Source organism: Dendrobates tinctorius, unplaced genomic scaffold (assembly GCF_039654945.1).
Source record: "Dendrobates tinctorius isolate UK_male_01 unplaced genomic scaffold, ASM3965494v1 ptg000120l, whole genome shotgun sequence".
Classification (NCBI taxonomy): Eukaryota; Metazoa; Chordata; class Amphibia; order Anura; family Dendrobatidae; genus Dendrobates; species Dendrobates tinctorius.
This window is the reverse complement of record NW_027361788.1, coordinates 23,198,239-23,222,595: the sequence shown is the minus strand read 5'-3', so window position 1 is coordinate 23,222,595 and position 24,357 is coordinate 23,198,239. Positions and strand designations below refer to the sequence as shown.

At 37.7% G+C, this 24,357-nt stretch overlaps 1 protein-coding gene across 6 annotated transcripts in view; it reads right to left on the bottom strand.

Moving 5' to 3' along the window:
• Positions 1-24,357, bottom strand: part of ATP2B3 (ATPase plasma membrane Ca2+ transporting 3) — a 443,364-nt gene that overhangs the window by 6,977 nt on the left and 412,030 nt on the right. For 3 of the 6 annotated variants that reach the window (XM_073590905.1, XM_073590907.1, XM_073590906.1), the window contains one exon: positions 23,968-24,150. In XM_073590905.1, coding sequence (XP_073447006.1) covers positions 23,968-24,150 — 183 coding nt within the window. Of the gene's footprint in view, positions 1-9,972; positions 10,127-23,967; positions 24,151-24,357 lie in introns of all 6 variants that reach the window. The other 3 variants (XM_073590908.1, XM_073590910.1, XM_073590911.1) reach the window with 2 other exon arrangements.

The following is a 24,357-nucleotide window of genomic DNA, read 5'->3' as shown; positions in this document are numbered from 1 at the left end:
AAAACCCGATGAGACAGATGCTAATTGTCCCATATTAAGGGAAAAAGTCCTTCTCAACTCCACAAGTGGCAATCGGATTAGTTTCCAGGATGAATATTCTGTCTCCAGAATTGAATATTCAAACCCTGAAATATTATTCATCAGTGACTTTGCTGAATCGATTATTTTATTACATATTTTGGGAGAAAGGTCTCACTGCTCGTACAGGAAAGAATCCGTAGTCTCACTGCTTGTACAGTAAAGAATTCATAGTCTCATTGCATGTACAGTAAAGAATCCATAGTCTCACTGCTAGAACAGTAAAGAATTCATAGTCTCACTGTTCGTACAGTAAAGACTCCATAGTCTCACTGCTCGTACAGTAAATAATCCAGTCTCACTGCTCGTACAGTAAAGAAATCATAGTCTCATTGCTTGTACAGTAAAGAATCCCTAGTCTCACTACTAGAACAGTAAAGAATCCCTAGTCTCACTGCTCGTACAGTAAAGAATCCATAATCTCACTGCTCGTACAGTAAATAATCCAGTCTCACTGCTCGTACAGTAAAGAAATCATAGTCTCATTGCTTGTACAGTAAAGAATCCCTAGTCTCACTACTAGAACAGTAAAGAATCCCTAGTCTCACTGCTCGTACAGTAAAGAATCCATAATCTCACTGCTCGTACAGTAAAGAATCCATAGTCTCACTGCTCTTACAGTAAATAATCCATAGTCTCTCCTAGTACAGTAAATAATTCATAGTCTCACTGCTCGTACAGTAAAGAATTCATAGTCTCACTACTAGTACAGTAAAGAATCCATAGTCTCACTGCTTGTACAGTAAAGAATCCATAGTCTCACTACTAGAACAGTAAAGAATCCCTAGTCTCACTTCTCGTACAGTAAAGAATCCCTAGCCTCACTGCTCGTACGGTAAAGACTCCATAGTTTCACTGCTAGTACAGTAAATAATCCATAGTCTCACTCTTGTACAGTAAAGAATCCATAGTCTTTAGATGTTACTGTGTCAGATACAGGGAAGGTGCTCTTTGTTCTGCTAACTGGTAGGGGTCTTGGGGTTGCACTCCTACTGAAAACACATTGATGGAATAAAGGATAGACTGTCAATATAAAATCACATAAAACATCTCTTTCTTTATTGTTCTAACATATTCTTATATATTCTATAATATAAATTATTTTTTTTATACTTTCGCTATGTTAAATGACCAAATATAGCAATGCAGCACATTACTGTGGAAAGACATTCTATAGAAAATCACATCTGGACTGAATATTTGTAATAAAGATGTCCATGACAAATATGTATGGAAAACTAGAACATACAGATACTAACATGTAATAAAATAAAATAAATAAAATGGAAAAGACGATTCATGTCAGACAGGACAAACAGACCATGGCACGTACAGCAACGCTCTACTACTAGGCTACTGGTTAGAACATACATTCACTATGTGACACCTGACAGATGCAAATGCATTGAATATGTGACGTGATCCTTAAAAGCAAACTTAAAGCGCAGAAAAAAAAGCATACTATACAAAGAATTGCAAGTGGTATCCATTGCTTTATTTTTGAATATTGGAAATTGTTAATGTTTTTATTAGAGTAAATAATGTCCTTCTGTAATTCACTAATCAAATAATTTTAATTTTCAACATTTTGTATTAATTTATGAACATTTTTAGCAGTTTTGAACATTTGATCTCTTTAATTTGCTTAGCTTAATTGGAATATTAAAAGAAGACCTGTCGCTTGCCAAAAATATGTAATTTTTTTTTTACCTGGTGCAAATGCCGCTATTCTCCTGAATCCGTCGAAGTTTTTCTTTTATTTCTGCGCCTCTCCGTTCCTGAGATATGACCTTTTCTTCCCTATAGATAAATCTAGTCAAGTGGGTGTGGTCCTCAACTCTTATCTGTAGGCGTCTTCTTGAAGACCACACCTACTTGTGTCCTATGAGGAAGAGGAGGCCATATCTTAGGAACAGAGAGGCACATGAAAAAAAGAAAAGCAATGCCGAATTCAGGAGAACAGCGGAATTTACACCAGGTAAAAACTATACAAAAAGTCTAGTTACAAATTCTCTCTAAAAAGGTTTCTGGGACTTTGATATTGCTTGACGTTTCTTAGGATAGGCAATCGATGACAGTTTGGTGGAGGTCTATCTCTGGACACACTCATGCTCAGAGTGCTGCACATCTGTTAGTGGCTGAGTCTGGTACTGCACCTTTCTAACGTTCAGTCTTATACCAGTGTATGGGACCGAGCTGTAATACAGTGAAGGCCGCCTCCTTCAGGCAGTTGATTGGTGGGTGCTGGAAGTCAGATCACCACCAATCTTATATTGATGGTCTAGGCTAAAGCCTTCCATGGTGCCCAAATGAATTCTGCCATATGGGGATCTAATGTGTTAAAATCTATAAAACTTGCAAGGAGGCAAGTGGGGGAAATTCTAATACTAAGGGGCCATATAGATCATTAGTATGAAGCTGTAGGTATGTCTTATATAGGTATTAGTTATTTTTGAAATTCTATAATTTTTTTAAAGGAACTTATAGGTATGTTTTTTCCTATTCAAACTAATGGTATGACTGTAAAAGTCATAGAACAACAAGGAAAAATGACACTTGTCTTGTAGTAATCGGGTGTGTCAGCGCTGAGAAATCAACACTTTAAAGACACATGCAAATTAGCCTTCAAGTGCACTGGGGTGTGTCAATGCACTCCACACATCAACACGCCCCCACTACACAGGCCAACTTGCCTGTAGTTTCGAAGCTTGATTTCTTAGCACTGGCACATCGGATTTCTACAAAAGAGGTGTCATTTTCATTGTTTCTCTTTGACCTATACAACCATACCACTAGTTTGATTAATAAAAGTTTTCCATTTAACATGAATTTAGGATAGTAGTAGTATCTCAAATCCACCCCCCTGGCTAAAAATAGGCTCTCACATCTAACAAGTAGCTAAATATCTTCTCATACGCAAGACAAAAAGTTTCACAAATTGATAGATCTGGTCTAGACAACTTTAAGCGCTACATCTGCTTCTCAGAGGGCAGGATGGATAGATCTGAAGAACAGGTGGAGCCCAAAAAGTTGACTTTTTTATAGCTATATAAATCTTAGCAATGGATAAACTTTTTTTTTAATCAGCATAACCAGGTGTGACTATAGAAAAAAAAAGCACAATAAATGACAAAAACATGCTATAAAAAAGGTGTGAATTAAGAGTAGCTTTGCACAGCATGAAGAGCTGATGGGATGCTTTAAAAAAATAATTAGGATGAGTAATAAAAAAAAAAAATAAAGAAAATGAAAAAAAAAAATATTCAAGCTTTTTTTTTTTTTTTGAATGATGGAAATGCATTCATGCTGCACTTAAGACCCATAGGAAAGGGAGCCAAAAAAAAGAGGGAAAAAGATCAAAATATTTATCATGACTGTGTTCGGCGTGACTTGTAAAATGAGACAACGAAAAAGGAGATTCAGCCCACACAGTGACACAGCCTTGACTGCCTGGAGACGGAGCTCCAATCCAATCATGCATTTTAGGCACAGTAAACATTCGAGTATTAAAGCCCATCATTGCTGTATAAAGGGACTAGCTTTGATTGACCAGCCTTTTGTGGAGCAAGGATTTGTAAGCATGCAAGGATATTTTTGTGTTCTTCCATGCCCAGGGTGGGAAGAAATGGAGGAGATGAGGTCAATGGGTTAAAGGAGAAAAGCTGATGAAACACGGAGTGTAACACCTAGATTTGGCAGATAAGTGACTATGAGAGAGATGTGAGACTACAAGCATGATAATTATGTTTTGTGAATGTATGTTTTTCAAAAAAACAATTTTTATATATTTTTTATTTATATTTATTTTCCTTTTTTTTTATATATATAATTTTTACGATACCGGGACTTCTTATATAGATACGACCCCAGTTCTGTTTGGCAAAAATGAAATGAAAACAAAATTTTAGATATGGTGTATTAATCTGTTTTTTTTTTTAATTTTAAATGAAGAGGATTAGAATTTGCCAGCAGAAATAAAGGCAAAAAAAAAAAAATTCTGGGAATAATACCAATTTTAGAATTTATATAGCTCATGTGAGAAAACAATGCACACCTTAAAGGGTCAAATTTCGTTTTGATTTTTTTTATTTTATAAATGAATAGTACGTGTGGAAATAAGAAACTTTGTAATATATCTTATCAGAGAAATCTGCTTCTTTCTCCTCCTGGACTGAACTTTCATTTTCAAAATTATCAATTCATAAGTAAAATTTTCATTTGCTAAGACAAGAAATGACAGTTGGTGCTCATAAAGTTCTATGGAAAACTGTAACTGTCGTTTCAGGAGAGCTTGCAGCAGAATGTCTGTGTCTCCCTCTAATTACTCCCCCTTCTCCATAGATTTTTAAAAGCACCAACTGTCATCTACCTTTGTAATGGGAAAGTCTGTCTTGACTGAATACAGATCACCCCCCCCCCATGAATTCAGAATGAAATCCAGGAGGAAAAAGAAGCAGATTTTTCTGATAAGATAAATTACAACATTGTTTATTTTCATGTGTACTATTGATTTATGAAACAAAAATTAAAGCAAAGGTTACCCTTTAAACAAAGCTAAAAAAAAAGTGTAAAAAACAAACAAACCCAAAAAGATGTTTCCAAATTTACAAAAAATATTCTTTTTTAACAATAATCACACTTTAAAAATGTTTTTTTTTTTAAATATGTGGCTAATAAAGATTTTTTTTTGTAAATATGGAAATATCTTTTTTTTTTATAACACTTTTTTTAGCATTAATTAACTACATAGTAATCTCTGAAATTCGTTCTATAATAAATATAATATGGTGTTAATGGTGTCAATGCATTGTTTTTTTTTATATCATTTTAGAAACCTTCTCTAAATTTGAGGTAGATTTTGAATTTTAAGCTTTGAAGGTCTTAAATATATGATGACGGAAATAGGCAAATAAGCTGAAAGAAGAATGTGCTTAATGGTGAATACAGTATGGCATAAAATAAAAAAATAAAATAAAAGATAAAAAAAAAACATAAGAGGGAAAGCATTTCTTGAAGAGTAAGCTCCAGCAAAGGAAGAGCTGAGTCCACCAATCCATTTGGTAACTGAAATTCTGAGGGAGGAAAAGCTTGCAATTGTGCAGTAAAAAATTGATAATGAAATGCATAAAATTCCCAGAGCCCTTGGTCAAGATTTCATTTCAGGTTCAAATATGTAAAAAAAAAAAAAAATTCAGATTTTTTTTTTTTTGCAATCTAGATTTACCCCCACTGTAGTCATAAGGTTATAATCTGAATAAACCTTTTCTAAATTGGTCAATTATTTTAATACAAATTTCAGATCTGAGAAATGTACAAAAAAATAATAAATTGTCCAATAGATGGTCCCCCTCCACAACCACAATTCTAAAAAAATAAAACTGTCTTTTAAAAATTATGTGAATATTTTAGAAAGTGGTAATGGACACGTGGTGGTGTACTTTACCTTAAAGGGAATCTGAGAGCAGCATGATGTAGGGACTGAGACCCTGATTCAAGGGATGTGTCACTTATTAGACTGTTTAAATAAAATCAGTGTTTTATCAGCAGGAGATTATCAACACAGGACTAGGTGTCTTCTGCTGCCTGGTCCGATCCCTCCCCCAACACTGATTGGCAGCATTCTGTCTATGCACGGTGTACACAGGAAGCAGCCAGTCAGAGGTGTGGGCGGGGTTATACAGGGCTCAGCATTCGAGCTCTGCTAGATCTGCAGCAGAGAAAAATGTGATTCTATTGCAACTGTTGCACCCAGTAAACTAAGTGACACATTGCTGGAATCAGGGTCTCAGTCCCTACCTCATGCTGCTGTCAAATTACATGCTGACAGATTCCTTTTAGTTAAAATTAAGAAATATATTATAAAATCAACATAATTAAAAAATAGATATTTTATACTTAATTTTTGATTTTTTGCAACACCATAAGGAACCGAAGTGACCCAACAACTAAAAACGCGCTACATCTGTCGCAGGTTTTATGTCATACTGGTCTTTAATTCCTATTGTTTTGATGAAAACAATAGTAATTTTTTATATTATTTTTAAAGAATAGTAAAAATACAAAATGTTTTAGCAAATTTGTTGTTTTATTGAAAAATTGATAAAAAAAAATTCATCAAGTATGTAAATAAATTGGTTGCTTGATGCAAACGAATATAATAAATTGAGATAGTTGTTAAAAATAATAAATATAAAAAAATAATAAATATAACTTTTTGAAATAATTTTTTTTCCCCTTTATTTTTTTTTGTACATTGCATATGCCTGAAATGAAGAGTCAATTAGAAGGGCTCTTTTTATTTTACACATGATGGCTTTCCAAGGAATCCTGATGGGAAAGAAAAGGTTGTTAATGGCTTTTGACAATGTGAACTTTCAGAGCTGTTAACGGCAAGTAAGAGATATAGAATGCATCCCAAGTTGCAAAAGCAAGAAAAAAAATGAAGTAATGTTTATATATCAGCTGTCACTTTGGGCCCATACTCGAAGGTTTACTATAGCAGGAGTTTGCCAGGAATTGTCATACTTTTTTTTTTGCCATATTCTCTTTTTTTTAATTTATTTTTTAATTTTTTTTTTACATAATTTATATTTATTGAATCTCTTACAAAGTCATGACAGAATCACAATATATTAGTCTTACCATTTTATTAGTTGAATTTTTTTTTTTTTGTGTATAAAAATGAGACATTCCAAGAGAAAAAAACTTAAACTTGAGTTTTCATGTACAGGAAGCGTAGTGTCATGCAGTAAAGACAATCTGTTTCAGGCGTCTCAAACATTTGACTTGTTTTTAGGTTGTTTTATTTTCTTCCAATATTTTTTTTTTCAATTTTGTAATTTTTTTTCTTCTCAATTTCTATTTGTCAATTAATGTTTTTCATAAGTTTTAATGGAACTTTATTTTTTTTTTTAATAAATAAAAAATAGGCTATTAAAACTGCAGTACAAGATAAAATCTTAGAAACAAATAGATCAATTCATCCCACATGTGGCTGGGAAATATTTGTGGTTAATCTGTGATCACGGTGCTTCTGAAACTTTGGGGTGGAGCAGCTAGAGAGTCAGTTTTGCCTGTAATGATAATATACTGTACACGTCTTTATATTGATGCCCCAAACTATGGTTAAACATAACTGACTCTTTTTGTACTTATTTAAAGGGAATCTGTCAGCAGATTTTTTTCTATATAATCTGAGAGTAGTATAATATAGGGCAAGAAAGCCTGATTCAAACAATGTATCACTTATTGCACTACTTGTTGTAGTTTTGATATAATCGTTGTTTCTTTGATGTATATCTAGCAAAGCTAAGAGTTCTGGGCTGTGTATAACTCCGCCCTCACCACTGATTGGCCATTTCCTGTATACACTGCCAGCAAGCAGTCAATCAGTGGTGGGGGCGTGGTTAGACTGACTGATGTGCACGTGAGATGTAGATCTCTAGTGATAATGTCCTTTCGATAAAACAATGATTGTACTGAAACTACAACACACTGCTTAATAAGTGACTCATCGCTGGAATCAGGCTTTTGTATCCTATATTATGCAGCTCTCAGATTAAATAGCAAAAACCTGCTGACAGATTCCCTTTAAATGTTCTACGTAGTTCAAGAATATTTTTTTAAATGAGGAGGTGAAGGCATCACCATGTTCTAGCTGTTAAAGGGTTTTTTTTAATTAGGAAAAACTGTTTCCCAAACAATTGCAGTGATGTAAAATAACAAAATCAGATAGTTCTCACCCTCTTTAGGTCCAGTGCCATCTCTTCACCTCTGTGTTTTAGTTGCAATGGTGACATCACCACTGCAGCCAATCACTGAGCTTGTGCGGAAGACATGAGCAGAGGAGCAGAGCTGCTGAGCTCTGTAATTGGCTTCAGTGGTGAAGTGTGTTTTTTTGACATGACATTACCACTGCAAGCAAAGCACAGAGACAGGAGTGGCAGCATAGAGCTGGCATTGGACCCGAGAAAGGTGAGTATAATCAGATTTTGTCATTTTTACGTGACTGCAATAATTTGGGAACCAAAGTAGAAAATTAATTTAAGGGCCGAGTAGAAAAAGACAGAGAAGCAGTTTTTTTTCCTCTGGAGGACCCTACCATGTTACATGTAGATTGAAAATTTGAATGGACAACATGTAATACTACATTTCCCCTGCAGTGGCCGCTGTAGGGAAATTGCATCACTGCTTCTTTCCCCAAAAGATCCACATCAATCAGTTGATTAATATAAAGAAATTAAATTTAGACAATCTTTACGCTACTGATATTCGAATGGACAGAAACTTGCACAATAGCACATTATAGGTGGTAACGGACACTTTAAGGATCGTCCTCAGACAGTACTTTACTGTGGACATTTAATTAAAGGGGGTTTACCCAAATAGTCATGTTGTCACATATCCACAAAATAGGTTGGTGTCCCATGCAGTGGGACCCACAGCAATAAGATCTCACAATGAACAACATGTGGGTAGGTGGTAATTTGCCGATTTGGGACAAACCCTTTAAAATTAAATGCTTTTACATTAAATTTAGAATATAGGGATGCGAATTACAGGTTTTATATATTCAAAAGGTTTAACATTTTCCCAAATTATAATTTTTTTTCTGAGTTTGTGTGTAAATAATAACAATAATGATAATAATTATAATAACAATAATACTGATGATAATAATAATGATAATACGGATAATAATGATATCAATAATAATAATGATACGGATAATATCAATGATGATAATGAAATAATGATAATAATAATACTAATGATAATAATATCAATAATGATAATAATTATAATAATACTGATGATAATAATGATAATATCAATAATGATTATAATAATAATGATAATTCTAATAATATGGATGATAATAATGATATCAATAATGAAATAATGATAATAATACTAATAATACTAATAATGATAATATCAATAATGATAAAGACATAATAATGATAATACTAATAATAATATCTGTAATAATAATAATCATTACCATATTTATTTGAATGTCTTGGCTGTAGATATCCAATAATGGGTAGCACAAAATGTCTGGCTATGGAAAAAAAATACTTTTTTCCAAAGCTGGTCACCTTGCTCCATTTATATGCATCTGTAGTTCAGTATAAAAAGGGAAGATACTTTATACCCCCCAAAATACTTAAGATATTGATATAAAAATAATATTTTTAGCCTATTTTTCCCCAAAATTTAATTTGCCATTTGTGTAGATTAATTAAAAAAATGAAAAATGCTATTTATTATGAAATGTGTGCACTCGCTAATGACCAAGTATAAAACCAGTATTCCCCTAATGGATGTTTATATACAAATATTCATTTGACAACAAGCAGAGCAGTTTACGGTTTCCGATGCTATTTTATTATCTGGCACTACAGTTTTAACATGCAAAAAAAAAAAAAAAAAAGTAGAGATGGAAAAGAATTACAGAAGCGACAGCAGCAGCTATTTTGCAAGTAGCACATTTGGACAAAGAAAAAAAGAAAAAAAGGGAAATGAAATCTGTTGCAAATAAACAAAGCTGAACTCAGTATCATGTAGAAGCATGGCACTGTATGCACACCGAGTATGTATGGGGGCTCGTCCGGGATTAGGAAACAAAAATCTGCTTCGATTTCTAAAAAAAAAAAAAAGAAGCCGACTCCCTTTTTTCTAATCCCGGACAACCCCTTTAAGATTAAAGGAGAATATGGCTTTGGAAATTATACACCATCTTGACTGAAAAAGACCAAAAACAAAGCAATAAATAAAGGAAAATCACGGTGAGCAGAAAATGAAAGACTGCAAAAAAGAAGATAAAATAAAGGTTGTATAAGGGTGGGTGTAATAAAAGTTACTGATGAGCAGTAAGGAAATCGCACTCACTCCCAGCAGTGCTCGTGGTATTGGCAGCAGAGAGAATTACGTGAGTGGGAGTAGAAATGTTTGTTACATCATGGAGCTGGCTGAGGACCGAGGAACGCCGACGCACGGCACCCTGAAATGAACCGCTTCTCTTGAAGGTACTCACTACCTCCATCTGTGGGAGAGAAAATGAGATAGGGTTTTTCTTTTTTTTCTTTGCTTTTCATTTGAAATGTAGCTTTTTTTTGGGGGGGGGCGTAGGTGAGAGAAGAGAGAGCACTAGTAACAATGGATGCCATGTAGAACGTGAACTGAGCCTGGCTGACAGCGGCGTTGCCCCATTTTATTTCCATATGTTCACAATGTAAGTTGGAAGCTCAATGGTTGATAGATGCAACAATATGTTTTCTTTGGTTGCACTAGTTTTCACTCATCATCCCAATTTTTCACGTTATATTATCCACAATTATATAAATAATTACCTGTTGAGACATTTTGGTAAAAAAATAAAGTTTGTTTGACGGTTGCATGAGTAGAAGAACCTTTACTTACGATATATATGTATTTTTTCCTAGCTAGTGTAAAGGCCACTGATTTCCTGAATCCGGCGTTGTTTTTCTTTTCTTCCTGTGACTCTCCGTTCCTGAGATATGGCCATCTCTTTCCTGTATCTAAATCTAGTCGTTTTTTTATCAAGTGGGTGTGGCCTTCTTCAGCACCATGCCCAGTTGTCTAAAAAGACTATATTTATATTTAACAAATAGCGGGCCATATCTCAGGAATGGAGTCACAGAGAGAAAAGAAAAACAATGCCGCATTGAGGAGAAAAAAACATATTTATAGGAAGTAACAGATCCTCTTATAAGGAGTTCTCCACATTTTATGATTACATTTTGAAGTCCAAAATATATTTTCTTAAGGGTTGAAGCTCCATTTTTTCTCTTCTCCTGCCTGCTACATAGACATAGTTATTATATATATATATATATATATATATATATATATTTTATACATATATATATTATACATTTTTTAGTTGCCTGGAGCCACATCTAGAGGGAGCTAGGGAGCTTAATTCTTACTGATCTGTTGTGTAAACTGTAAGTAGTAAATAAGATGAATAAAATGTTATAATTAAAGGGTTATTCCCAATATTGCAAATTATCAACTGTCCAAACAATCAATAATAACTGGATGGTTGATGGCTCCAAGAATGGGGGTCTGAAATGCTCCATCGCTCCATTCATTAGCTATGGGACTGGCAGAGATAGCCGAGCGCTGTACTCTGAATATAAAGCAAATTTAGAGCTCTGAGAAAAGTGTAGCTCCACCCAGTATACAGAAATTATAAACTCATTTAATAATGAATAAAACAAAAAAATAGTAATTAAAGATGGTCAGTCTCTTTAATACTATGACACACAAGCAAAGTACAACTGGGGCCTGATATGCACATGCTAGGATCTGTTACAGGCTATATTAGTCCTGCTCTTCATCAGATTATATAGGAGAATATTCTATAACATTCTCTGAGCAGGGGCAAAACTATAGGGCGTGCACAAGTTGCGGTCACACCCATGCCCTGGAGGGTAAGGGAGCTACAAAAAGTCCCTTTAGCCCACATGTGAAAACCAATACTATTAAAGTCAGGGTTCCTGTTGAAGATCTTCCTTTGATGTCCATAAGCTTTAAAGGAAAGCTATAACCAGAAAATGACCTATCAGGTTTTTTTTTGTTGCGTGTATTTTTAAAACATTTTTGTCAACTTTTTTTTCATATCACAATCTTTATTAACCCCTTTACCCCCAAGTGTGCTTTGAATGTTAATGACCGGGCCAATATTTACAATTCTGACCACTGTCCCTTTATGAGGTAATAACTCTGGAACGCTTCCATTGCTCCCGGTGATTCTGACAATGTTTTCTTGTGACATATTGTACTTCAAGATAGTGGTAAAATTTCTTTGGTATAACTTGCGTTTATTTGTGGAAAAAACAGAAATTTGGTGAAAAATTTAAAAATTTCACAATTTTCCATATTTGAATTTTCATGCCCTTAAAACAGAGAGATATGTCACACAAAATAGTTAATAAGTAACATTTCCCACATGTCTCCTCTACATCAGGACAATTTTGTAACCAAAATTCTTTTTTTGTTAGGAAGTTATAAGGGTTAAAAGTTGACCAGCGATTTCTCATTTTTACAGCACCATTTTATTTAGTGACCACATCACATTTGAAGTCACTTTGAGGGCTCTATATGATAGAAAATACCCCAAAGTGACACCACTCTAAAAACTGCACCCCTGAAGGTGCTCAAAACCACATTCAAGAAGTTTATTAACCCTTCAGGTGCTTCACAGGAATTTTTGTAATGTTTTAAAAAAATGAACATTTTCCTTTTTTTAACAAAAAATTTACTTCAGATCCAATTTGTTTTATTTTACCAAGGTTAACAGAAGAAATTGGACCCCAAATGTTGTACTACAATTTGTCCGCAGTACGCTGATACCCCATATATGCAGGTAAACAACTGAGCACAACGGCAGAGCTTGGAAGGGAAGGTGCGCCATTTGACTTTTCATTTCAAAATTGGCTGGAATTGAGATTGGATGCCATGTCGCATTTGGAGAGCCCCTGATGTGCCTGATGTGATGTGTGGAAACCCCGCCACAAGTGACCCCATTTTGGAAAGTAGACCTCCCAAGGAACTTATCTAGATGTGTGGTGAGCACTTTAAACCCCCAAGTGTTTCACAGAGGTTTATAATGTAGGGCCGTAAAAATAAAAAATCTTATTTTTTTCACAAAAATGATCTTTTCGCCCCCAACTTTTTTATTTTCCCAAGAGTAACAGGAGAAATTGGACCCCAAAAGTTGTGCAATTTGTCCTGAGTATGCTGATACCCCATATGTGGGGGTAAACCACTGTTTGGATGCATGGCAGAGTTTGGAAAGAAAGGAGCACTGTTTGACGTTCTCAATGCAGAATTGGCTGGAATTGAGATCAGAGGCATGTCGCGTTTGGAGAGCCCCTGATGTGGAAACCCCCCAATTCTAACTCTAACCCCAACACACCCCTAATCCCAACCATAACCCTAACCACAAACCTAACCATAACACACCCCTAACCTTAATTCCAACCCTAAGCCTAACACCAACCCAAACTTTAGCCCCAACCCTAAACCCAACCCTAATGGGAAAATGGAAATAAATAATTTTTTTATTTTATTATTTTTCCCTAACTAGGAGGGTGATAAAGGGGGTTTGATACAATAAAAACTATTTTATAGAAAAAATAATTATTTTTGCATAACTTTATTCTGAGAGCTATAACTTTTTATTTTTCTGGTGATGGAGCTATATCACGGCTTGTTTTTTTGCGGGACAAAATGACGTTTTCAGTGGAACCACGTTTATTTATATCCGTCTTTTTGATCGCGTGTTATTCCACTTTTTGCTAGGCGGTATGATGATAAAGCATTGTTTTTTGCCTTGTTTTTTATGGTGTTCACTAAAGGGGTTAACTAGTGGGACAGATTTATAGGTTGGGTCGTTACTGACGTGGCAATACTAAATATGTGTCCTTTTATTGTTTATTATTTAATGATAGAATAAATATTGATTTTTTTAGTATTATTTTTTTATATTTTTACAATTATTTATTTTTTTTTTAATGTATTCTATGTTTTACACTTTGTCTCACTATGGGACACTCATTTTGTGCAGGATGATAGCTTCTATAGCATGCAGATCTGCATGCCATATAAGCTGTCAGCGCAGCACTCTGTGCACACTGACCTCAGAGACTTCCTAACATGCACTGTGCATGACAAGAAGTCTCTGAGCTCTGGTAACCCGGATGTCATCATGATGACATCAGGTTACCATGGGATTGTTCGGGATGCCGCGGGGTCTCTGATCCAAAAGCAGAGGGGCTGTCAGAGCTGACAGCCCCTCTACCTGCTCCAGGAACACTGTGATCATGTTTGATCGCAGTGATCCGGGGGTTAAAGTGCTGAGAGCGGTCCATGTATGTCCATTGTCACAAAGGGGTTAAAAAAAATAAATAAAATCAGTAACTGCAATTTTCGCACTGGCCTTTAAGCTATTTTAGGTTCATACTTCCTGTCCTTTCCGGAAATGTTTACAGCAGTTTCCTTATCATCAGAGGCAAGATTACAATTGACAGGTAACATTTTTATGTACAGATGATAACATATCCCCCTCCTCCTCCCTTCAAAATGATCTTTTTACACGCTCATTAGATGCTTTAGTACAAAAGATAAGGATGGGGTTTCCTCACTGTGTCTAATACATGTGTTGTTTCCGGAAGCAACAGGAAGTCAAAGACTAAAAAAGCCCCAGTGTGAATATTGCAAGGTTTCAAATTTTAACATTTTTAATACGGATTGTGAGATGAGGATAAGGAAAACGTATTGTCAAAATAAAAAAAATACATCTAACACAAAAACCTGATTTAAAAACAATAGGTAATTTTCGTATGATGGCTTCCCTTTAAGCTACTTCACTGTCTCTGAGCAATGTAACATGATAATGATAGGAGGACCTTACTACACTCGGAAAACTGACCCCACAGCCACCGAATGTCCTGAATTCACCAGTACACCAGAACGCTGGCAGAAGAGATTCCTAATGTGCCAAAGATGCAGGATATGGGGGCTACATGTGAGTGGGTGAAACATGGAATTTGATATCAGGTATTTGCTACATATGTGTCCTTCTTTAATTTGTTAAAGAGGTTCTGTCACTCAGAAAATATTGTTAAATACCTTGTAAAAATCCCTGAGCTTCCCTGATTCTGCCGCTCTTTTCCATTTTGCGCTGCATTGCTTCATTGCAGAGATATTCACATTTGTTGCTTTTGAAGTGCACTATGTGAAATCTCTGCTTCCAATACAATTGGATGTATCTTCAGAATCTTCTCAGGGGGTGTGTACTTTCATATGCACTAAGACTGATACATTGCTAGATAGCTGCAAAGCTATGATTGTCATCATGTGGGAAGAGGGGGGAATGCGCCCCCCAAGAGAAGACTCTGAACAAACATCAAGCATAGATTTCACATAATGCGCTCCAAAAGCAACAAATGAATGTCTCTGCAATGGAGCGATGCAGCGCAAAATGGAAAAAAGAGGCGGCGGTGGTGGAGCTCAGGAAATTGAGCAAGTGGCAGGTCCTTTTTAAGGACTCCAATTTCTCACAATACACATTATCGTGGCATGCTAACAAAATCCTAGAAGCGCTGCAGTTTACATCACAACGACTGAGAGGCTAAAATGTACATACAGTGGGGAAAAAAGTATTTAGTTAGCCACCAATTGTGCAAGTTCTCCCACTTAAAAAGATGAGAGAGACCTGTAACATCATAGGTAGACCACAACTATGAGAATCAAAATGAGAAAACAAATCCAGAAAATCACCTTGTCTGATTTGGCAAGATTTATTTTTTGAAAATTATGGTGGAAAATAAATATTTGGTCATTAACAAAAGTTCCTCTCAATATTTTGTTATATATTCTTTGTTGGCAATGACAGAGGTCAAACGTTTTCTATAAGTCTTCACAAGGTTGGCACACACTGTTGATGGTATGTTGGCCCATTCCTCCATGCGGATCTTCTCTAGAGCAGTGATGTTTTGGGCCTGTCGCTGGGAAACACGGACTTTCAAATCCCTTGAAAGGTTTTCTATGGGGTTGAGATCTGGAGACTGGCTAGGCCACTCCAGGACCTTCATATGCTTCTTACGAAGCCACTCCTTCGTTGCCCTGGCAGTGTTTTTGGGATCATTATCATGCTGAAAGACCCATCCACGTTTCATCTTCAATGCCTTTGCTGATAGAAGGAGGTTTGCACTCTAAATCTCACGATACATGGCCCAATTTATTCTTTCATGTACACTGATCAGTCGTCCTGGTCCCTTTGCAGAGAAACAGCCCCAAAGCATGACATTACCACCCCAATGCTTCACAGTAGGTATGGTGTTCTTTGAATTCAACTCAGCAATCTGTCTCCTCCAAACACAATGAGTTTTGTATCTATCAAATAGTTCTACTTTGTGTTGTGAATTCCCTGGCTCAGACTTCTGAGCCGAAGCTCCCCCTGCTCCCTCCGGTGGCTACTGGAGGTAGTGGAGCTGACCAGATTGACAGAGGCCTGCCACCTGATGATGATGATGATGACGATTGGAGATCTGGGGTTACTGATTGGAGTATATAAGTTTGCAGACTTCCTGCAATCCCTGCTGGTGATTGCTTTCCTGTGCAATTCAGAAGTCTGATGTCTCCTGCTCTGATCCTGCATTTGTTCAGCTAAGTGGTTAATTTGCTAATCCTTTGCATCTGATCTGGTTTTTGTCTCTCTCTGCTTGTTGTGCGGGTTCAGCTTGCTCCTTTGGGGGCTGTGCTGGACCACCGCTCCATATGTTACAGCTTGTGTCAGTTTGTTCAGTCCCCTGTTATATTGGTCTCTTTTGCTTTGCTCCCAGTTCATACTGGAGTGCTGATATAGTGGGGGTGAAGTCGTGTGACTTAAGTGTTTTTTTGTACATCAGACGTGTTTGATTTTTCAGGGTTTTTGCGTGATTGCAGACAGTGTCTTTCCTTTCCTGTCCGGTCTAGTCAGTTTGGGCCCCATCGTTTGCTCAGTCTATTTTTCTGCCTGCGTTTGTGTTTCATCTTGTCTCACCGACAATATATGTTTGGGGGCTATCTATTCTTTTTGGGGTCTGCTCCGGGGCAGTTTAGATTTCACCTCTCTTGCTTTAGGCTTAGTTAACTCTCTGGCTGTGCCGAGGCGTCTAGGGCATCGTAAGTATGCTCCACGGCTACTGCTAGTTGTGTGGATAGGATCAGGGGTCTGCAATCCGCTTGGTTACCAACCTCTCTGGCTTTCTGGTGGCTTAGCCTGTTTTTTGCCATCCTCCTCGGTGACCCATTCATAACAACTTTGGTTTCATCAGACCATATGACATTCTCCCAATACTCTTCTCGATAATCCAAATGCTCTCTAGCAAACTTCATACGGGCCCAGTACAGACATGTACTGGCTTAAGCAGGAATACATGTCTGACACTGCAGAATCTGAGTCCCTGGCGGTGTAGTATGTTACTGATGGTATCCTTTGTCACGGTGGTCCCAGCTCTATGCAGGTCATTCACTAGGTCCCCCCGTGTGGTTCTGGGATTTTTGCTCACTGTTCTTGTGATAATTTGACCCCACAGGGTGAGATCTTGTGTGGAGCCCCAGATCTAGGGAGATTATCAGTGGTCTTGTATGTCTTCCATTTTCCTATTATTATTCCCACAGTTGATTTCATCACACCAAGCTGCTTGCCTATTGCAGATTCAGTCTTCCCAGTCTGGTGCAGGTCTACAATTTTGTTTCTTGTGTCCTTCAACAGCTCTTTGGTCTTCACCATAGTGGAGTTTGGAGTGTGACTGTTTGAGGTTGTGGACACGTGTCTTTTATACTGATAACAAGTTCAAACAGGTGCCATTACTACAGGTAATGAGTGGAGGACAGAGGAGCCTCTTGAAGAAGTTACAGGTCTGTGAGAGCCAGAAATCTTGCATGTTTTTAGGTGACCAAATACTTATTTTCCACCATAATTTGAAAAATAAATCTTGTCAAAGCAGACAAGATGATTTTCTGGATTTGTTTTCCCCTTTTTAATCTCATAGTTGTGGATTACCTATGATGTCAATTACAGGCCTCTCTCATCTTTTTAAGTGGGAGAACTTGCACAATTGGTGGCTGACTAAATACTTTTTTCCTCACTGTATATATATATATATAGCATAAGCATCTTCCAACAAAATACCCTGAAATCAGGTTTGTATTTTTTTCTTATAAAAAGCTGGTCCTCCCCAGCCACTTATATCAGGATTTCTTGAGCCTAAAGGAAAAGTAAGGAAGGACACATTAGTACTTGAGTGTGAAGAAGAGTTAAGTGTCAATGGCTGTTAGTCTCTTACATGTTACTGTAGTGGTCAATGTTATGGAGGCACTCTGACTGTCTCTTATGGGGTTACTATAATGGTCATTATTATGCATGGACAATAGCTATTTCTTGTAAGGTCCATGTGGTTCACTCTCATTTTGGGGTCCCCTCTGTGGACACTTTGGATTCCACTACTAAGTTGATCTACATAAAATTATCCAATTTTTTACAACTAAGAATAATTTCAACCATGGAGATTCCAACCATCATATTAGAACTGAGGAATAGACAATGTAAGCAAGCTTCCAACTGGATGTCATGGGGAACCCCTAAATCCTGGTAGTGGTGATAGAGAGGCACGACACTGAATAGTCTGACCCGAATCTCTCAGATGAACAATCCATATCACATATAGTAGTTACGTAAATTTTAAAGTGAAGCTCCAGGCAAAAAAAATGGCTCTACCCAAAAATGGGTAAGTCTCCAACCACTCCCCAAAATGTACTTACCTGTATGAGGAAACGAGACAATGTTCCTTAATGCCCCTTCTACTAGGTGCTTTAATATCTAACCGACTATGACCATTACCCCAGGAAATTTAGTGTTTTGAGGAGTGAGGGAATGGCCCATGTTCAGGTAAAAAAAAAACATTTTTAGTATTTGCCCAAAGATTCAGTTTACATTTTTTTTATACGTCATGAGAATATACCGTAACAATAAATGATCAAGTGAGGAATAATACATTTCAGTCAGATCTGTATTGTATTCTATACATAAGGGTTACATCACAGTACAATGGAGGATGTATATTAGTGACCCACGTGTGCCATTGTATTGGCCGGACCCACATTCTAATCCCGCCCATGAAGAACCTTATCATTTGGTCTCAACAAAACTAATCCTTTATCAATCCTTCAGGATATCCAAAAATATTAAACAGGAGTAAGAAGAGATTTAGGGGTAGCTTTCAGTAACTTTAAAGGAGTTTTCCAGGATTAGAAAAAACGTTTACTAAAGTGAATGGGGCTGCGCTGCAATACCACATTCGACCTGTGGTCAGGTGTGGCACTATTTTTGTGAAATACCAACCAATGTTTTTCTAAGCATGTACAACCTCTTTAATTTCAAGCTTTCAACACAATTTCCAGGACACATTTTCATTATGAAGCTAATTACCCATATGTAGATGATATTACCAAACACCCGATTTTGTACCTACAAAAAAAGTCATATTTTTGTAATTAAAGCATCAGCATATGACATACAAATACATGTTCACAGCAGGTTCCTTTTCTGGAGAACATGCGAAATGCATGAAGTATAGGACTGTTTTGTTAAATATTCGTCTGGCTGATAAGACAAAATTCCCTGATCAATGGACCACAGATCCTTTAAATACGATGGATGACTGAGTGGCAGCTCATCCATCCAATCTGGGACAGGGGTGAGCTGAGCTATCGGTATTGTGATAGCTCGTCTGTCCTATCTGGGACAGGGGAGAGCTGAACTGTCAATATTGTGATAGCTCGGCTGTCCAATCCTCAGATTGGGCGTGCTGAACTGTCAGTGTGGTGAGTGACAGTCCAGTCACCCGATCAGGGCCAGGCGTGCTGGGTTTCCTACATGTGTCTCCTGTTCTTAGTGTTTCCAAGGCTATTTGGCTGTCTGTCTGCCTCTATTCTCTGCCAATTGTAGTGTTCAGCTCTGTGTAGATTGTCCTCTGTGCCTTGATCTCTGAATTTTGATATTTGTTTGCCGGACCCTGTATTTTCCTGTGGACTATACGTTTGTATTACTCCTATACCTTGACACACTCTGACCACCAATATCGGCAGACCACATGTCTGCTATGAGGCCAGTGGGTCAGGGGGGCCCCGAAGCCAGCGCCGGCTCCACCCCCCACCTGGCATTGTACTTTCAACTGTATTGACATCCTGGTTCTGGATGCCAAGAAAGTTGAAAATAATGATGGGAGAGGGAGCTGTCAGTTGACGCTCGCTCTCCCACCATTCCCACTCTGCATCTGAGCTCTGTGCCAACTCAGCGCAGAGGGCGTGATGACGTCACTACATTGCGTCCTCTGTGCTGAGCAGTGCAGAGGGTCAAAAGATGCTCTGCAGAGACCGGAGCAGTGGGGGAACTGGGAGAGGTGAGTATTTATTTTTAAGATATGAATGACTATATTTGGGCCCATAATAGTGCATGGAGGAATATATGGAGCCCATAATAGTGTATAAAGGACTACATGGGGCCATTACACTGTATGGAGGACTACATGGGGTCTATAATACTGTATGGAGGACTATATGAGGCCCATAATATTGTATGGAGGACTATATGGGGCCCATTATACTGTATGGAGGACTATATGGAACTCATAATAATGTATGAAGGACTATATGAGGCTCATAATAATGTATGAAGGACTATATGGGGCCCATTATACTGTATAGAAGACTATATATGCCCATAATATGTATGGAAGACTATGTGGTGCCCATAATACTTTATGGAGGACTAAGCGATGCCCATAATGCTGTATGGAGGACGATGTAGTGCTTATAATACTGTATGAAGGGCTATATGGGGCCCATAATATTGTATAGAGGTCTATATGGGGCTAATAATAATGTATGAAGGACTATATGGGGCCCATTATACTGTATAGACGACTATATGTGCCCATAATATGTATGGAAGACTATGTGGTGCCCATAATGCTGTAAGGATTTTGTGGTGCCCATAATACTGTACAGAAGACTGTGGTGTCTATAATACTGTATGAAGGACCATGTGGTGCCCATAATACTGTATGAAGAACTATGTAGTGCTCATATTACTGTATGGAGGAGGAGGACTAGGTGATGCCCATAATACTGTATGGAGCACTATGTAGTCCCCATAATACTATATGGGGGCTATAAGGAGCCCATCATATTATGTGGAGGACTATCAGGGGCCCATAATACTGTATGGAGGAGAACTAGGTGATGCCCATAATACTGTATGGGGGCTATATGGGGACCATAATAATAAATGAAGGACTATATGGGGCCCATTATACTGTATAGAGGAATAGAGGACTATATATGCCCATAATATGTATGGAAGACTATGTGGTGCCTATAGTACTGTATGGAGGACTATATGATAACATAATATTGTATGGAGGACTATGTGATGCCCATAATACTGTATGGAGAACTATGAGGTGCTCATAATACTGTATGGAGGAGGAGGACTAGGTGATGCCCATAGTACTGTATGGAGGACTATGTGGTGCCCATAATACTGTATGGGGGACTATATGGGGCCCATCATACTGTATGGAGGACTATGTGGGGCCCATAATACTGTATGGAGGAGGACTAGGTGATGCCCATAATACTGTACGGAGGACTATGTGATGCCCATAATATTGTATGGGGGCTTTATGGGGCCCATCATACTGTATGTAGGACTAAACAGGGCCCATAATACTGTATGGAGCACTATATGGGCCCATTATACTGTATGGAGGACTATGTGGTGCTCATAATTAGAGTTGATCGGCGCCGCAGCTGCATGTGTCGCGGCTGTGTCACAGTCACAGCACATGCATGGAGAGCCTTTTTACATTTTCAAATAAACCCTCAGACAAGGAAGTGGGTATTTTTCACAAAATCTGGCAGCTACAGGAAGGAGGAAGGATAGATATGACCCTTCCGTAAACTTTTTGTTAACATATTCTTTCATGGCGGCCTGTTCAGGCCCAGACAAATTGTAAAGGCGAGCTTTAGGTAATTTGGCATTAGGGAGAAGATTAAAAGCACAATCATAGGGAAGATGGGGAGGTAGAATCTCCGCTTCGTTTTCCGAGAACACATCTCCGAAGTCCTTCAGGTACCCTGGCAGACCCTTCAGTCTAGCGGAGCATATTTGTACTGACTTAGGAAACCCTGCATGCCCTGGCCATGATTGCATGACTGGACTGTCACTCACCGCACTGACAGCTCAGCTCACCCCTGTCTCAGATTGGAAGGCTGAGCTGCCACTCGCCACGCTGAGTGGAGGAATCGTGACAATGACTTTGAATTTCTAAGTGCTTGGAAAATTATTTTTGACAATTTGTATGGAGACTTGGGTATTAAACCCTAGTAAAAGGAACACTAAACCTAGAAATGATTGATAAAAGTAAAAAAGGGGATAAATTTGTCCTGACTGTTAAGCAGGCTGCAGGATTTTTTGTGTGTTCCTGTCTTGTAGAAATTTTACTGAGAACATATGGGTTAATTTCCTGTTGATCTGTTTTTGACTAAGAAGAGACTTGGTGGTGGAGACTAACCAAGAGGGTGGATACTAACCAAGAGGGTGTCAGTTAATAATCTTTATATACTATTTCAACAAAGCAAAGGGGGAGCGGCTCTTTCTTCAGACAGTTGTCTTACAGCCAGACGCAAGAAAATGAGTGGAGGAAAAGGGGCACATGGCCGATCTCCTGGGACACCCAGACACGATTTAATATTTCCCAAGTTTAATTACTTTATGAGACAAAGTAAAATCAATGGAAATGGAGATATAAAGTGAGGAAATTCAGGGGTAGTTTACATTTTTTCCCCACAATTTCCCCCCCACACACACATTTTTACCACACTATGTTTAATGCTTCTTTAATACTTTTTGATGTATGGTGATCTACCAGAAGGTTTGAGTGTCTTTAACGAGTCACTTCTATGGTGAAAATAACAATAACAGATATTAAAAATTGTTTCTTTGGTAAAACACAGTTTGGGAATGAAAGAGAATCTATCATGTGGTGTTATCTCACCTAGAGAAGGCAGGAGCACAACAAAGGAACCTACCATGGACCCAGTAGAAAAATTTAGAATGGGATTTTCTTTCACCATTTTTGTTTTTTGACATAAGAATTTTACTTAAAAGGGAATTTGTCAACCAACAGGTTTTTAGATCCCAAACTAATGTCATGTATATACATTTTCTGTATTGTCAATTTCGTCCATAACTTTACTTTATAGATTTGTGGCTTCTTTTTATAGAAATCCATAGGCAAATTTTCATACAAAGAGCCCCAATTGTAGAGGAGATGGCCTGCACTTTTAGCTCTCCATCCTAGCTCCCTCTTTCCCCAAGTGCTACCAGCCTCCTGTCCGTGACTGACAAGTCACTCTTTTCTGTGACGTGCTTTCCTACCCGAAAACTCGCCAATCTATGCCACCCCCCGGGAATCACGGCGATTGCGCAAGATCATGGGTAGGGGAGTAGGTGACAGAGAAGCGTGACCTGTCAGTCACTACGGCTCTTGGAGAGAGGGAGAGAGACCATAGAGCTGTAAGTGCAGATACAAGAATGAAAATTCATCAATGAATTTCTATAAAACGGAGGCATGGATTCATAAAATAAGGGTGTGGAAGTCATCAATATTACAGGGACATTGGATAGTTGACGTTAGCTTGGGGTCGTAATACCTGTTGACAGTTTTACTTTATATTTTAGATCAATGACAATGGGAATTACTTTAACTTGTTGTCAATCTCCAACCTGGCAAATCATGTGTGCTAGCTCTGAAGACTGCTTATCTCATGCTTACTTGTAAATCTAGAAGAGTCTAAAGGTCTACATTGCTCCCTACTCAATATTGGAATCTTGCAGGGAATATGAATATTCTTTACTATGTAGTTTTGGACTGTCTACTTGAAAAAAAGCCTAATAAAAACATTTTAAATACCGAATTGTTCCAATGAATTCCAGAAGACAAATGTAACATATAAAATAATGATAGATTCCCTTGGAAAGGTATAGAAGGGAAGAGTTTTGTGTTGTGTTATCTAATCTCTGTCTCGCTCTTCATTGCGGTCATTCTGGATAGAAGAGAAATGTTATCGAAACAAAACATTCAAATGATTAATTCATGCACAGAGTTGTCAAACATTATCGACAGATCATTAGGCGGGCATGCACTATCATATTCTTTCCCCCTTCCCCAGTCCCCGAGATTTTTCTCTCTAGCTGGTGATTATCATCGGCCTATAGAGGTATCTCATGAAAGAAAGCCATACCTGTGTTTGGATTCGGTTCAGTCCACGGAACCAGAGGATTTGACCTCTTCTAAGCTCTCGTTCTGCATGGTCAATTTCTTCTTCATCCTCAGCCATCTCCTCGTCTGTTATTTCGTCTTTACCAGGCCCATGCCCTGCTTCCTTCAAACACTTCAAATGGCTGGTGGGAATGGTGGAAATGAGCTGGAAGAGAGTTGATCATCCAGGTGAGCACCCAAAAAGTTAGTACCCAAACAAGATAAGAATTTATGTTTGAAGGAGAAAATGGGTCATACTGTATGTACATGGGTTGGGGTGCTTGGTTGATCCAGGTTCTACAGGAATGGTTTATATATAAACCTTCCTTCTCACCCCCCAATGGGTGTTGTCTTTGTTGTCCTTTCTCATTCT